This window comes from Protomyctophum bolini, assembly GCF_963924005.1.
Source record: "Protomyctophum bolini genome assembly, chromosome: 7".
In the NCBI taxonomy this organism is placed as follows: domain Eukaryota; kingdom Metazoa; phylum Chordata; class Actinopteri; order Myctophiformes; family Myctophidae; genus Protomyctophum; species Protomyctophum bolini.
In genome coordinates this window covers 49690753-49704931 of record NC_137868.1, presented here as the reverse complement: position 1 = coordinate 49704931, position 14179 = coordinate 49690753, and the positions used below count along the sequence as shown (strand labels likewise).

Here is a 14179-nt window from a genome sequence, read left to right as displayed (position 1 = left end):
GAAAAGAGTATATAGGCTATTTATTGATTGATTTAATATTTTATTAACAGGCTTTGGGCCAATAGCCCATATGCAGACTGCGGCCATCTTACCATATAAGTTAATGGCAAGGTGCTACCTATAGGTGCAACTTCCATTGGCAGCCCATTCATCCAAACAGAAAAGTCCTATCGGATTGTATTACACAACGTCAAACTCACCAACATTGCAGCTGTACAGAAAGCTTGAATTATTCTCTTTCTATCCTCAAAGTGTTTGTTTCATAAAAATCCACTGTGTACTGTACATGTTATGAGCTACTTTGCGTCCTCGTTAGATATCACTCAGCTGCCCTGCGTACCACCTGTTTTGAATTAGCACATAATGCAAGAGGCAGCAGGACGTTGCTTTACTGAAAACGAGTGCTTCCAAACTCTGATGGAAACATGGCCACGGTCTGCAAATGGGCAATAGGGCCTAGGCTTGTTCCCATTGTAGTCCTCTGTATAATATCGGAATCAGGCAGAAATCGGTATCGGCAGATATGACCCTGCAAATCATCGTAGATAAGGATATCGGTCATATAATTTCATAATCGTGCACCCCTAATTTTTACGTACAGGGTCGTCCACCAGCCGGGTGAGGTACTGGAGTTTTACATACCGGGTAGTCCACCAGCAGGGTGAGGTACTGTAGTTTTATTGTAGTTTTATTGTAGTTTTACATACCGGGTCGTCCACCAGCAGGGTGAGGTACTGGTCCAGGATGGCTCTGCTGATGCTGTAGTTTGGCGGCAGCGAGCGGAAGATCTCGTTGGCCGAGAGGGCCTGCGTGCAGACGGCGGCGGGCGGCGTGGTGACCTCGCTCATTCTCAGCATGGTCCTGACGATCTCACTGCTGGTCTGAACATAACGCACGACACAACGATGTCACTGCTGGTCTGAACGTAACGCACGACACAACGATGTCACTGCTGGTCTGAACGTAACGCACGACACAACGATGTCACTGCTGGTCTGAACGTAACGCATGACACAACGATGTCACTGCTGGTCTGAACGTAACGCACGACACAACGATGTCACTGCTGGTCTGAACGTAACGCATGACACAACGATGTCACTGCTGGTCTGAACATAACGCACGACACAACGATGTCACTGCTGGTCTGAACGTAACGCACGACACAACGATGTCACTGCTGGTCTGAACGTTAACGCACGACACAACGATGTCACTGCTGGTCTGAACGTAACGCATGACACAACGATGTCACTGCTGGTCTGAACGTAACGCACAACACAATGATGTCACTGCTGGTCTGAACGTTAACGCACGACACAACGATGTCACTGCTGGTCTGAACTCTGAACGTAACGCATGACACAACGATGTCACTGCTGGTCTGAACGTAACGCACGACACAATGATGTCACTGCTGGTCTGAACGTAACGCATGACACAATTGTGTGTGAGTGTGTGTGTGTGTGTGTTCTTTTAAGAAGACATTGTGAGGACAATAATCCTGGTCCTCTCAAGGACAATTGTTGTTTTAAAATCACAAAATATATTTTTTAGATGTTTCCAATTATTAGAAAAGGTTTCAGGGTGGTGTTAGGATTAGGACTAGACATTTAAAAAGTTAGATTTAGGGATTATACCCGATTTACATGTAGTAACTTGCTGGTGTCGTGCACCGAAAATAGTCTATGTGCGTGTGTGTCTGTGTTTGTGTGTCACCTGGTCCAGCTTGCTGGCCACAGCGTTGATGATAGCCTGATCTCTGAAGTGCAGGTGGAATCGCTCGAAGTTCACCTGCCAGTAGATTCCCTCATCTCCATGGGCCTGAGACGCACACGCACACGCACACACACACACACACACACACACACACACACACTAGCTATTGTTCAATCGATTACAACTTTTTTTCAATTTCTAGTTCTCACACAGAAGGTTTAATAAAATCTATGTTCCCCTTGACAAGATTATTGTTCAAAACAAATATAATCTGTGTTATAGGACTTTTATATGTTTTTTGTTGTTGTTTTGTCATTAATGTTTTCTGTATGAGAAGTTGGGTTCCGTAGAGAACCCACATGCAGATAGTGGATGAAAGCATGATTATTATGATTTTGGGCAACATGCCCGTGACCCCTCCGAGTCAGGAAACAGCGCTCCACCTCACCCTACCTCTAGTCTCCACCCTGGAAACACCTCTCCACCCTACCTCTAGTCTCCACCCTGGAAACACCTCTCCACCCTACCTCTGGTCTCCACACTGGAAACACCTCTCCACCCTATCTCTGTCTCCACCCTGGAAACACCTCTCCACCCTATCTCTGTCTCCACCCTGGAAACACCTCTCCAGCCTGGAAACGCCTCTCCACCCAACCTCTGGTCTCCACCCTGGAAACACATCTCCACCCTACCTCTAGTCTCCACCCTGGAAACACCTCTCCACCCTATCTCTGTCTCCACCCTGGAAACACCTCTCCACCCTACCTCTAGTCTCCACCCTTTAAACACCTCTCCACCCTATCTCTGGTCTCCACCCTGGAAACACCTCTCCACCCTACCTCCAGTCTCCACCCTGGAAACACCTCTCCACCCTATCTCTGGTCTCCACCCAATCTCTGTCTCCACCCTGGAAACACCTCTCCACCCTACCTCCGTCTCCACCCTGGAAACACCTCTCCACCCTATACCTCCGTCTCCACCCTGGACCCCTCCGGGTCAGGAAACACCTCTCCACCCTATACGTACCTCTGTCTCCACCCTGGCCTTCTTCCCGTTCCTCTGCTCTCCGTCTCCTCCGTCGTCGCTGGAGCGTCTCCTCTTCCCGCGGCCGACAAGCCTGACGGGAGGCACCTTGTAGCAGTCGGGGAAGCTCTCGGGGGTGGGCGGGGCGGTGCTGGCCGGAGCCGCCACGGGACCCCCGGGCCCGGCCGGGGCTGCGCCCGAGGACTGGTTGGATGATGATGGGGTCGCTGGCGTCTTCTCCGACACGGGAGGACAGCGCTGCAGGAAGTGAGTCTCCACCAGCTTGGAGAAGGCCTCGGTCACCTCGCCGTACTCCATGCTCTTCCCCTCTGGAAGAGAAAATATAGGACGACGTTAAAAAAGGACCACTTCACCACTTTTCAACCCATCTTCATATAATAGCTCGTCACTAATAATCATGAACAAATGGCGCAAATTATTTTCTACCCTTCTAGTCTCATAGGAAGGCTGTGGGCAGTTCAGAAACCGTCCTCCAGTGACATGTACGATGGGGAATACAAGCTAATAGAAACTGCAGGCTTTCTAGTCCTGAATAGTTGCAATGCGAAAATGGAAGCCATTGTTCTCACGATAATGAAAATCTGAACATTTTTGTAAAAAAATGTTGTTTAAAAGAAAGAATCTGACTAATGATGATGTCACTGGAGGACGGTTTCTAAACTGCCCACAGCCCTCCTTCCTATGAGACACAGACCGAGTAGAAAAAAATTGTGCCATTTTATCATGATCATTAGTGAGGACCTATTATAATGAAGATAGGTTGAAAAGTGGTCCTTTAAAAGGATCCCTGTGGCTAATAAGATTTCGGGGGTTCCAAATTAGTGATGGCAGATTGACCCATTTAGACCCGACGACGATTCTACAAATGCCTTATTTTTTTTATTATAAATATATCCCACGATTTTGTAACCCATTTTTCACCCCTGTGTCAATGAATCTAATGTGATCCTGGGCTCAGACTTGAACTCATGCTTCCTTCATGCCCGAGTGTCCCAAGTTGCTCCTTTACACCTGACAGGGGGGAGTTTCCCTGGTTGGACGTATAGCGCGTGGAAGAAACACGTTATTCCACCACAAATGCCTTCTAAATGCTGACAGTTTCCATGTCAGTAGTTCTCAAACTATTCCATGTCAAGGATCCCAGAAATTATATGAAATTGGCCGCAGACCTACAAGTTAAGTGCCGCGCTACGAGCTTGTAGGTCTGCTATTTTCCAATAGCTAAAGTGTAACGTAATGCTTAAAACACCAAAATGGGTTCCCGCCCAGAATGGGTTAATTGGCAAACACATCGGTATCGGACGACTTTAGTCCGTCCCGATTAATCAATCAGACCGATCGGTTCGATTAATCGGTCTGTCTTTACAGATAAACAAGCCCAAAGTAACAGAAACTTGAACAGATCTACAAGCTCACAATATTAAATATAAAAGGCATTTAAGTTAAATCAGACTTGGCTAAGCCTGCAGTGCAGATACGCTGTTACGTGTATTTTTCAGAATGGAGATAATTATTATAATTTACAGAATGAGATCATATCGACATCGGTAATATCGGTTATCGGCCATAACATATTATATCGGGTATCGATATCGGCCAAAATGTCTCATCGGCACATCCCTCGTTCCAATGCATCCAATGTAATTATTATTTAGTTACAAGCTCTTGTTACAATAAACACCAGCCAAATTTAGGGGAAATCCCAAATATGTACGTATACAAGCCGCACCGGACTATAAGCCGCTAGGCTAGGGCATTAACCAAACGGGATTTTTGATAGTCGACATGAATACCATACAAATCGATTAATAGTCGATTATTCGGCGGTAAAATATCATTATTTTTTTTCCATACAATCAAGCATTAAAAGTTTAAAACACCGTGTTCTGAAACGAACATGGAGTGAAGGGTTAACACAGCCGAGCACAGCCAGCGAAATGCATGCAGGCTGGATTTGCAGCTGCCGTTCTGATTGGCCAAAATTCACCACAGCTGTTGTCAAAGTGACAAGTCTACACTGCCTCACGGATGGACGCCTTGTGAGCTTGTAGATCTGCTATTTTCGTTGTGCAATACGTTTCTACGGAGCAGCATAGCATTAGCATGTTACGTTACTTTGGGATGGAGTTATACAGGCGGGTGCAGTACTTAGTTTAGACAGTACTTAGTTTAGACTATAGTCATTGGGTTAGACCAGTGATTAGTCCTACAACTACAACCTATCTCAAACCTTCACCCTAACCCTAACCTCCCACAGGGCAGCACACCTAAACCTAACCTTAACCCATGTCTAACCAATGACAAGTCGAAACTAAGTATGCACCCCATACAGGCACGGAGGAGAGGCCAGCGCTGGTTGAGTTATACAGGCACGGAGGAGAGGCCAGTGCTGGTTGAAACACGATGGGATGTTATTCATTCAATTCATACAAGCCTAAATGTTCACAACAAGTTACAACCACAGTTCCTTTGGTCTTTATAATGGCTAGGTTATTTAATATTACATGCTAGGCTTGCTAGCTAGCAGGCTACAGTGATCACTTCACTCCGTTGCGACCATTATAACTCTATGATCGCGACATAGGCGCTGTTTGTTTTTAATAATGCTGCACGCCTGCACCTTTGTTAAGCATAAAGAAAGATGGATAAGAAAAAGAAACATGACATCATGGGCGGCAAGAGCTACTGTAGTGTGACTGTCACCAAACCGTGGATAATATTGGGCAGAGTGAGGAGGGACTGTGTCTTGAATGCTGCCACTGCAGCCCACAAGAGTGGTGGTGATACAGTAGGCTTGTATATGATATGAAAACAATCAGCCAGGATGAATGGATTAGTACGTAGGTTGGAGGTGTTTTAATGTTTAATTACCATATATAAAGCCCGTAGCTTAAAGGTGATGGACGTGGACCGGCCATAGATAGATTTAGAAGGCCCCCTAGTGGCCGTTACGTTAGCTCAGAGCCTTAGATGCAGGCTCTGCATTAGCTGTAAAAATCAATAGATTAGCCGCACCGTTGTATAAGCCGCAGGGTTCAAATAATGAGTAAAAAGTCGCGGCTTATAGTCCGGAAATTACAGTACTATTTTCCCTTCAAAAAGTGTGACATTTTTGCACGACACAACGTTGCACAACGCAAGTAGGGGCATTAATTTATGTCAGTATGTAATTGGCCGCCAACCCCCATCTCAAAATATGTTTTTTGAGCAAAGGTTTCAGTTAAAAATGTTCGCCGTGAAAGAATTATATATATATATATATATATATATATATATATATATATATATATATATATATATATATATATATACACACACAGTATATATATTAAAAGATTTGCGCCACATTCACACGATTTCTCAAAAATACCAGATCTACAAGCTCGTGTATATAGCATGCTATGGAGCTTGTATATCTGATACGTTTCAATAGCTAAAAGTATGAAATAATGGTTAATGTGGTGAAAATGCTACGGCGACACAGATGTGTTCCAGGTCTTAACCCATTCAGGACGGGGAAACCCCTTTTGGAGTTTTAAAGCATTATGTTATACTTTAGCTATTGGGAAAGAAATAACAGATCTACAAGCTCGTAGTGCTGCGCTACATGCTTGTAGGTCTGCTATTTTTTCCAATATAACACTTTGAATATAACGTACAGAAAATCCTGGAGGTCCTTGAAATGAAAAAGGTTGCGCACCACTGACATAGAAACATAGTTTTTTTCAGAAAACTGTCGGATGTAGAAGACATTTGTAGAATCGTCCTCAGGTCTAATTGGGTCAAGTAAGAAATGAGAGTGCTTTTTCCACCACACGGGGCCCTCTCTCTCTCTCAGACCCCCTTTCCACCGGTTGGTTCCCAATGGGAACCGGTTCAGTTCAGTAAATTGATTTACGATAACCCTTCCACAGTGTAGTAGCTTTTTCACATTTCCCATTATTTCGCATGTTTGCCTACATAATGCCTCATTTGCATGTTCAAAAATGTAAAATTTGTAATACATATGAATAAATCAATGTCTTCAAGTCAACTGGGGAAGTTTCCTGGTGATAACAATCTAATATAGGTATGTTTTTTTCCCCCACTCTATTCATAATTAATTTAATTATTTTGGAGCTCTGGCTCATGGACTGAGAACCAAAAAGAACTGAACCGGAGGAAAAGGGGCCTCTCTCTCTCTCACACTCTCTCAGTCTCTCCCTCTTAGTCTCTCTCTGTCTCTCCCCTCCCCCCCCCTCTCCCCCTCACCCTCCATGTTGAGCGTCAGCCGGTCGGCCACAGCCTTGACGGTGGCGCTCATGGTCATGTGGCCTCGCTGCAGCAGCTCCTCCACCACCAGCTCCCCGGTGTCTCCGTAGAGCGTCTTGGCCGTGTAGATGTAGCGCGGGTAGCGCAGGACGCGCAGCACGCGCTCCCCCGACGCCTGGTACTCCTGCACGGGCCCCCCGGGGCCCCCGCGGCGCCCCGCGCTGAACCCGCACGCGCCGTGCTGCATCAGCACGCACAGGGACTTCTTCACCTGTATACCCGCACGTACACAAGACACAGACACACACACGCAGGCTTTATTTAGACCCGGAAACCTATGCTGTGTGTTGTTATAGAGCAGGGCTTCTCAAAGTGGGTATGAAAGTATTGTAAAGACAGTAGTATGTGTGTACACACATGTGTACTGTGCGTGTGTAGTGTGTACCAGGTCCAGGGGGGTCCCGGTCTCGTGCACGATGGTGCGGAGGTTCTGCGCTCCGCTCCGCAGGAGGTGAGTTCCCACCTTCTCCACCACCTCCCCAAAGTGCTCCTGCAGGAGCAGGCCACACAGCCGCGCCTCCTGTAGCGTCATCTGCTCTCCTGGCGCACACAGGACAGGAGGAGGTGCAAACGGATATGGATTAACACATTTAGACCCGAGGACGATTCCTTTCAATCCTAAATGTCAGTGGTTCTCAAACATTTTCATGTCAAGGAGCCCCAGAATTATATGTAATTGGCCGCCGACCGCTATCTGAAAATGTTGTTCGAGGGACCCACCCCCCCCCCCCCCAGAAGCAAAGATTTGAGTTAAAATGTTCACTCTGTAATAATATATATGTGGGTGGGTGACGTGACATGGTGTCCCTGGCTGTCCTCAGTGTCACTCATGTATAAATAAAACATATATTTGTCAAAAACCTTCTGAATATTGTGCAGGACATTATGCTCCATGTGAACATACTCAAGATTAAAACATTTCATTCCTCATTTCTTCAGAATTTTCAACCAAACACAGCAAAAATCATATGGTGCGACTGTCCCGGCCTTGTTTCTCAAAGTAGGAACTTAAATAAAACTAAGGAAAAAAATGCTAAAATTATTTTAAAAATTCCATAAATATAATATAGATGTCTATTTGTGAGCCTAATCTTTTCAAAGTCCAAGCATAATGTTTTCAGTCATTTCTGATCAAAAAGATTTTGTCCCCCAAACCAAAATCATATTGTGTGACACCATTTTGGGACATTTCAACAGGCAATTGTTTGGACACCCATTGGGATAGAGAGGTACTTCTTCAGTAAGGCTGTTCAGCACTTGCATTACAGTAGCATGACAGGTGTCTGTGGTGAATTATCATTTTAACCTTTTCATGAAATACGATCTTGTTGGAACGCTGACCAATGCGACTCTTCCAAGTGTCTGTGGGTGTGACACCTTTTTCATTAAAAAAGCTAAAAGTATTAGATTTTTTGGTCATAATTACATGTAAATCTATGTTGCTTTGTTATAGCTAGCATGTTGTTAGCATGCTAACGTGTAGCTAGTAGCCTCAATGTTATGTTAAGTGCAGAAAACGTAATATGGTGTGACACTTTATCATAATGGTGTGACTGTTTTCCTGTCACGCCATATGAGTTTTTTGTCACACCATATGGTACAAACTGTATTTTCCTACAGATATAACAATAAATAACAAAGTCCCATGCTTCTTTTGTCCATTTAAACATTTGTTTTAAACATTTTCACCTAAAATCTGCAACTATCCACAATAAATTGTGTTTAATTTCGTTTTATTCAGTCATTGCCATGTTATTCAATGTTAAAGCAATTTTCCTGTTGCTGTTTTTCCTGAGTAATTGTTAAATCAATCTGTAAAGTTCAGTACTCACTAATAAGTAGGTTAAAACACAGTTTGCTTTGAAAAATGAAGATATGATCATACGGTGTGACACTAAATAATTTGGTGTGACGTTCCAAATAGTGAAAAAAATCATATCTTTATTAATGATGAAACCATTAATGTTCATGGATTACATAGCAAATAGTCTAAGGAAGAGTCACAAATATTTGTGTAATTTTAGAGAAAGTTTTGTCACAATAAATACAAAATATATTGAAAGACCGATAACATGGGCCTCACATTGAGTGTTGATTACGGAAATAATATACAGATTTAATAAATTTTCACAAAACTATAGTGGATTACAGGTTAGTTATGATAAAGGACTTTGATAAAGTGAGCAACTTAAGAAAGGTGTACTCCATTTTCATTTTATAAACAATTATTGTCATGTCACACCATATGACGATTTTAGGCACAAGTACAACAACATGCTGAATAAACTCTGATTCCAATAAAATATCTAAAAACAAAATATGTTTCCATAAAGATGAGAGTGAGTAGAACAAAAGTAAATCATTTATATTCCTGTTATTTAAAGGTTTTTAAAAAACACTTTTTTTGGGGTGTCACGTCACTGACCCATATTCAAAGATTTGTGCCACATTTTCCTAATTTTTCAAAAAATAGCAGACCTACAAGCTCGTAGCTGAGCTTGTAGATCTGCTATTTTTCAATAGCTAAAGTATAACATAATGCTTTGTTGTGTCCTACGCACTTAACACAATATGTAAAACTATGATGTTTTGGTTAGTAGCCATTAGGGGTGTAACGATGTAGTAACTGCATCGAAAAATCGATTTTAATCTCAATAATCGAAGTATATCAAAATGAAAACAGCAACATTGACTATGTATCGTATCGTTTTGCAATACAAATAATCGGTATCGAATCGTTTTGCTATGCAAATAATCAATTGTATCAATACTACATTTTTGTTCGTGGTGCATTTTAGAAGAAAAAAAAAAGAGGGGTTTAATTACTTAGTTTAAAATAATGTCAATGCATTTTAAATAGTTGGTGTAGCGATTTCAAATCATTGAATATCGTATCGTATCGCCATAATGAAGCAATATCGTTCATGTATCGTATCGTCAACCATGTATCGTGATATGTATCGTATCGCTGTTAAAATGTATCGTTACACCCATAGTAGCCACTAGCCATACATGATCTAACCAGTTGAAGAAATTGCAGATTGAGGCATTAGTGATTGCGGAATTTGCGGTTATGATAATTGAAATATCTGAGATCATTAGGGTTTTCTGGAAGACTTGATAACCAAAAATAGGCCATCTACAAGCTTACAACATGTCACACTGCGACGTCAAACACAATTCAATCGTTAATTGAATTGCAATTATTGTATGACAAATCGTGACAGCCCTATAGTACATGGTGAACATAAACCATCAATCATTTAGCCAGGGGCCCCCTGGAACCCCTGTCTAGGACCCCCTGTGGTTCCAACAATGATTTACACAACACTAATGATATTCAACGGAGCCATCTATGAAATTGATGACAGAGTTTAATCTGCAACACAATTATTTGTATGCATTGTACTGTAGTATTAGAGAGTCTCGCAAGATGTATTTGTTACATTTGAATATCTATGATATACAATACGATACATCTACGAAATGTCAACGTTGATAAAATACATCTACAAGAGTCTTGATCTGAGGTAGCTCTGGTCCATAGCTCTAATGCGTTGCATTTAGAGCTATGTTACTGTCGACTTCCACCGCTCGCATGAATGCAGACCAGCCTCTCGTCTTTAGCGTAAATAAAAATAACGTTTTTGCTACTCACCAATACAAAGGCAGGTTGTGTCATTAGAAAGCCTACTTTCCTTAGTGGAAGCACTCTGAACCCCCCACCTCACGTATAAACGGTACCTTTTGGCCAGAAAGGGATTTTCATATTCTCTATGAGGCATTTCTCTGGGCAATATCGGTAGAAGGCGCAGTAGAGTACCTAAGGTCACATTCTCACCTAATACTTCGGTAGACTCGATGCGAATGGGCGATTCTTGCATATTTAATTTGCTGCGGTTTGCCTTCAAGTTCACACTGGCTGTGTCAAGCGCAGCAAGGAAACGAAGCAGGGCATTTTATCAATGTGTTCAATTGATAAAATACACAGTGGAAGCTATGGTGTTAAAAAATATACTTCGAGTAATAGTTAGGACTTTTGACGTAAAGTGAGGGTAACGGATGTGTCGTCGGGGACTGCGCGAGCGCGCGTGTGTGTGTGTGTGCCAGCCACTGTTCTTTTGGGCACATGAACGAGGCACATAGCTACTCCCATCGATGATCATGCGATCACCATATAGCCTACAATTATTATTTTTATTTATTTGACAGGGACAAAGCTCATTAATCAACACGTCAGTTTTCACATCAATGTAAATGGGCCAGAGTTAGCCTAAGCTAAATTCCATCTGTAGTCCCTGGGCAGGCTCTTAAAAAATGAATGATAAAAAGAAGGACAAAGTGTACTCATGATTACAGATTTGAGTTGTTTGTTTAGCCACCTTTTCAGGTTGAATTCGAAGGTCAGATAGTTGGAGGTCTCTCTTAATTCTGTAGGGAGACAGTTCCAGTGATGGGAGGCTCTAACAGAGAAGACTGTTTTACCAAACACACTACGTCTGATTGGCACTTCACAGTGAGTCCCCTCTGGTAGTTGCCCTTGTTGTTCTGTCACCACTGTCCCTTCGATCTATGAACTGTTTCAGTGGTGGAGGTGCAAGTCCATTTAAGATCTTACAAATGAGGCAGGCATCTGCAAAGTGGTTAAAGCCGTCAAAATTAAATAAGTTGTACTTTTGAACTATATGGCAATGGTGGTAACGGTTGGGCTTTTGATCCAGTGTTTTTAATGTCTGTTTGTAAAGTGATTTTGTATTCAGATGCAAGCATGAGTTCCACAGCCAGTCAGCTACATGGACCATGGCTGCAGTTAATTTGTCTAGTTGTTAGTTAGTTTTAGCATGTATATAAAGAACATTTGTATGGAGACAGTTGGACAGATGCATATGCCATGTTGGCTATGCCTACAGTTTTTGAGTGGTGCAACCAGTCCAAGGAACAGCAATGAGCAATGTCCGTGTCCGCCTATGTGTTCACCTATGTAACTATGTGTTAATGAGCACGAGTAGTACCAGTAGGGGCACTGTTGTGCCAGAAAGAGATAGTGCTGTACTGTTGCCTGCTAATGAGAGAGAGAGAGAGAGAGAGAGAGAGAGGGGGGAGAGGGGAGTTGCACCACTCAGTTCACACAGGTGTGATTTTTAAATCATGCTGAGCTAAACATGTGTTTTAACTTTTAATTTATTATTTTTTGTGGCTTTTGCCTTTAATTATTTTATGGAGGGACAGACAGTAGGCTGACAGGAAATGGGGAGAGAGATGGGGGGATGACATGCAGTAAAGGCCGTCGGGATCAGGAGTCGAACCCGCGGCACACTGCCAGACTGGATTACCGCAGCCGAGGTGCCTGGACCGCTGAGCCACGGCAGATCTACAAGCTCATATAGTGCTTTTTTTATCATGGAAATGTTGCGCAAATCTTTGAATATAATATATTATTTCAGAGCGAACGTTTCTAACTCAAATCTTTGCCTCTGGGGGGGGGGGGGTCCCCGGAACAACATATTTTCAGATGGGGGTCGGCGGACAAATTCATTTTTGGGGTCCTTGACTTTGAGAACCACTGACATAGAAACACAGGTATTTATTTATTTTCAGAAAACTTTCATGATTTAGTTAGACATTTTGTAGAATTTGGTGTCAGTCCAAGTGACTGTGATAGGGTGACCAGATGTCCCTCTTTGCGTGGGACAGTCCCTCATTTCCAAGACTTTTCAGGCGTCCCACAAATTGAGACCTTGTCCCACATTGTGACTGACAGGCAATATTGCATCAGTGTTCAAATGCCCTAATAGTTGGCCTTCTGTTGTAAAGCTCTCTCATTGTCTCTTCCTGCAAGATGTGTTTTTAAGCCTGTTAAAATAGCATACAAATAAAAATAAAGCATGATTTTAAAACAAAATGTGAGACACCAAAGGAGTTTATAAATGATAGCCAATAGGCCTATGGTCGAATATGACATCAAGGCATTTAATAGCAACTCAACCCCGTCCCCCCATCCCACTTGTCCCACACAAGCGATACTTCTGTCCCTCAAATGAGCAGTTTGGATCTGGTCACCCCAACTGTGAATAACTCAACAGACAGTGCCTGAACAGGTCAGATCAGTAATCCACATACTAAGAAGACATGTAACTATAGTACTGCACTGACCAGACAGACTGGTTGAGTGTTCATTAACTAACTAGCCAATTAAACAGACAGTTCAATAGACATAACCAGACAGATAAGTAAGCAGATGCTTATGTTATAAACTATAATATAACTGTTAAGACAGTTGACTGAGCAGACTTGTGCAACATGCACATGTCAGACAGTTAGATAACTGACAGTTAACCAATAACGAACCAGTCAGTAACCAGACCAGACAGAATGAAACCAGCCTGTTAGGTAATACAACAATAACCTACCTTTTTTACGTGGTATATGTAATTAATGAGCGTTTAACGTGCACGTGCATCTCATCCGCTCATCATCATCACCATCACCATCATCATCATCACACACAAGCGACGAAGGAACACACAACACACCGCGCGCTGCATGCCGGGACATATGACGCTCCAGCTGCGGGCAAGGAGGCAGGGTTGCCATGTCTGCTTACTATAAGCGACTGATTGATTGAATTGCACTTTGATGTACATGCATTTTATAGGAAGCTGGCTGTGGGCAGTTCAGAAACCTTTTTTTGTTTTTTTTTAAACAAGATACAAAAAATAAAAGAAATATTAGATTTGTATTATCGTGAGAACGATGGCTTCCATTTTCGCATTGCAACTTTTCAGGAATAGAAAGCCTGCTGTTTCTATTAGCTTGGATTCCCCATCGATGATGTCACTGGTGGACGGGTTGTTTTAACTGCCCACAGGCAGCCCTCCTATATGAGACACAGACGAGTAGATTTATTTTTGCTATTTTATCATGATCATTAGTGAGGACCAATTATATTATACATAGGTTGAAAAGTGGTGAAGTCGTTTGTTTTTCTGTAAGGTCACTTGCAAATATTGGTAGTTTGCATGTTGTGGTTTTATTTTTATTTTATTTTTTATTTTTTTAAAGCCATCTTTACCCGGTGGCGTTGCCAATTGCCTACCCTATAGAA

General features: G+C 42.7%; 1 protein-coding gene across 1 annotated transcript in view; it reads right to left on the bottom strand.

Annotated features, from left to right (window-relative positions):
- polr3c (polymerase (RNA) III (DNA directed) polypeptide C) overlaps window positions 1-13572 on the bottom strand; it is a 33188-nt gene extending 19616 nt beyond the window's left edge. Inside the window, exons 1-6 of the mRNA XM_080769097.1 lie at window positions 13485-13572; window positions 7460-7614; window positions 7015-7285; window positions 2746-3071; window positions 1720-1824; window positions 708-881 (exon numbers count right to left, since the gene is read on the bottom strand). Coding sequence (XP_080625223.1) covers window positions 708-881; window positions 1720-1824; window positions 2746-3071; window positions 7015-7285; window positions 7460-7606 — 1023 coding nt within the window. The 5' untranslated portion in view covers window positions 7607-7614; window positions 13485-13572. The remainder of the gene's footprint in view (window positions 1-707; window positions 882-1719; window positions 1825-2745; window positions 3072-7014; window positions 7286-7459; window positions 7615-13484) is intronic.
- Window positions 13573-14179: the final 607 nt, after the last annotated feature.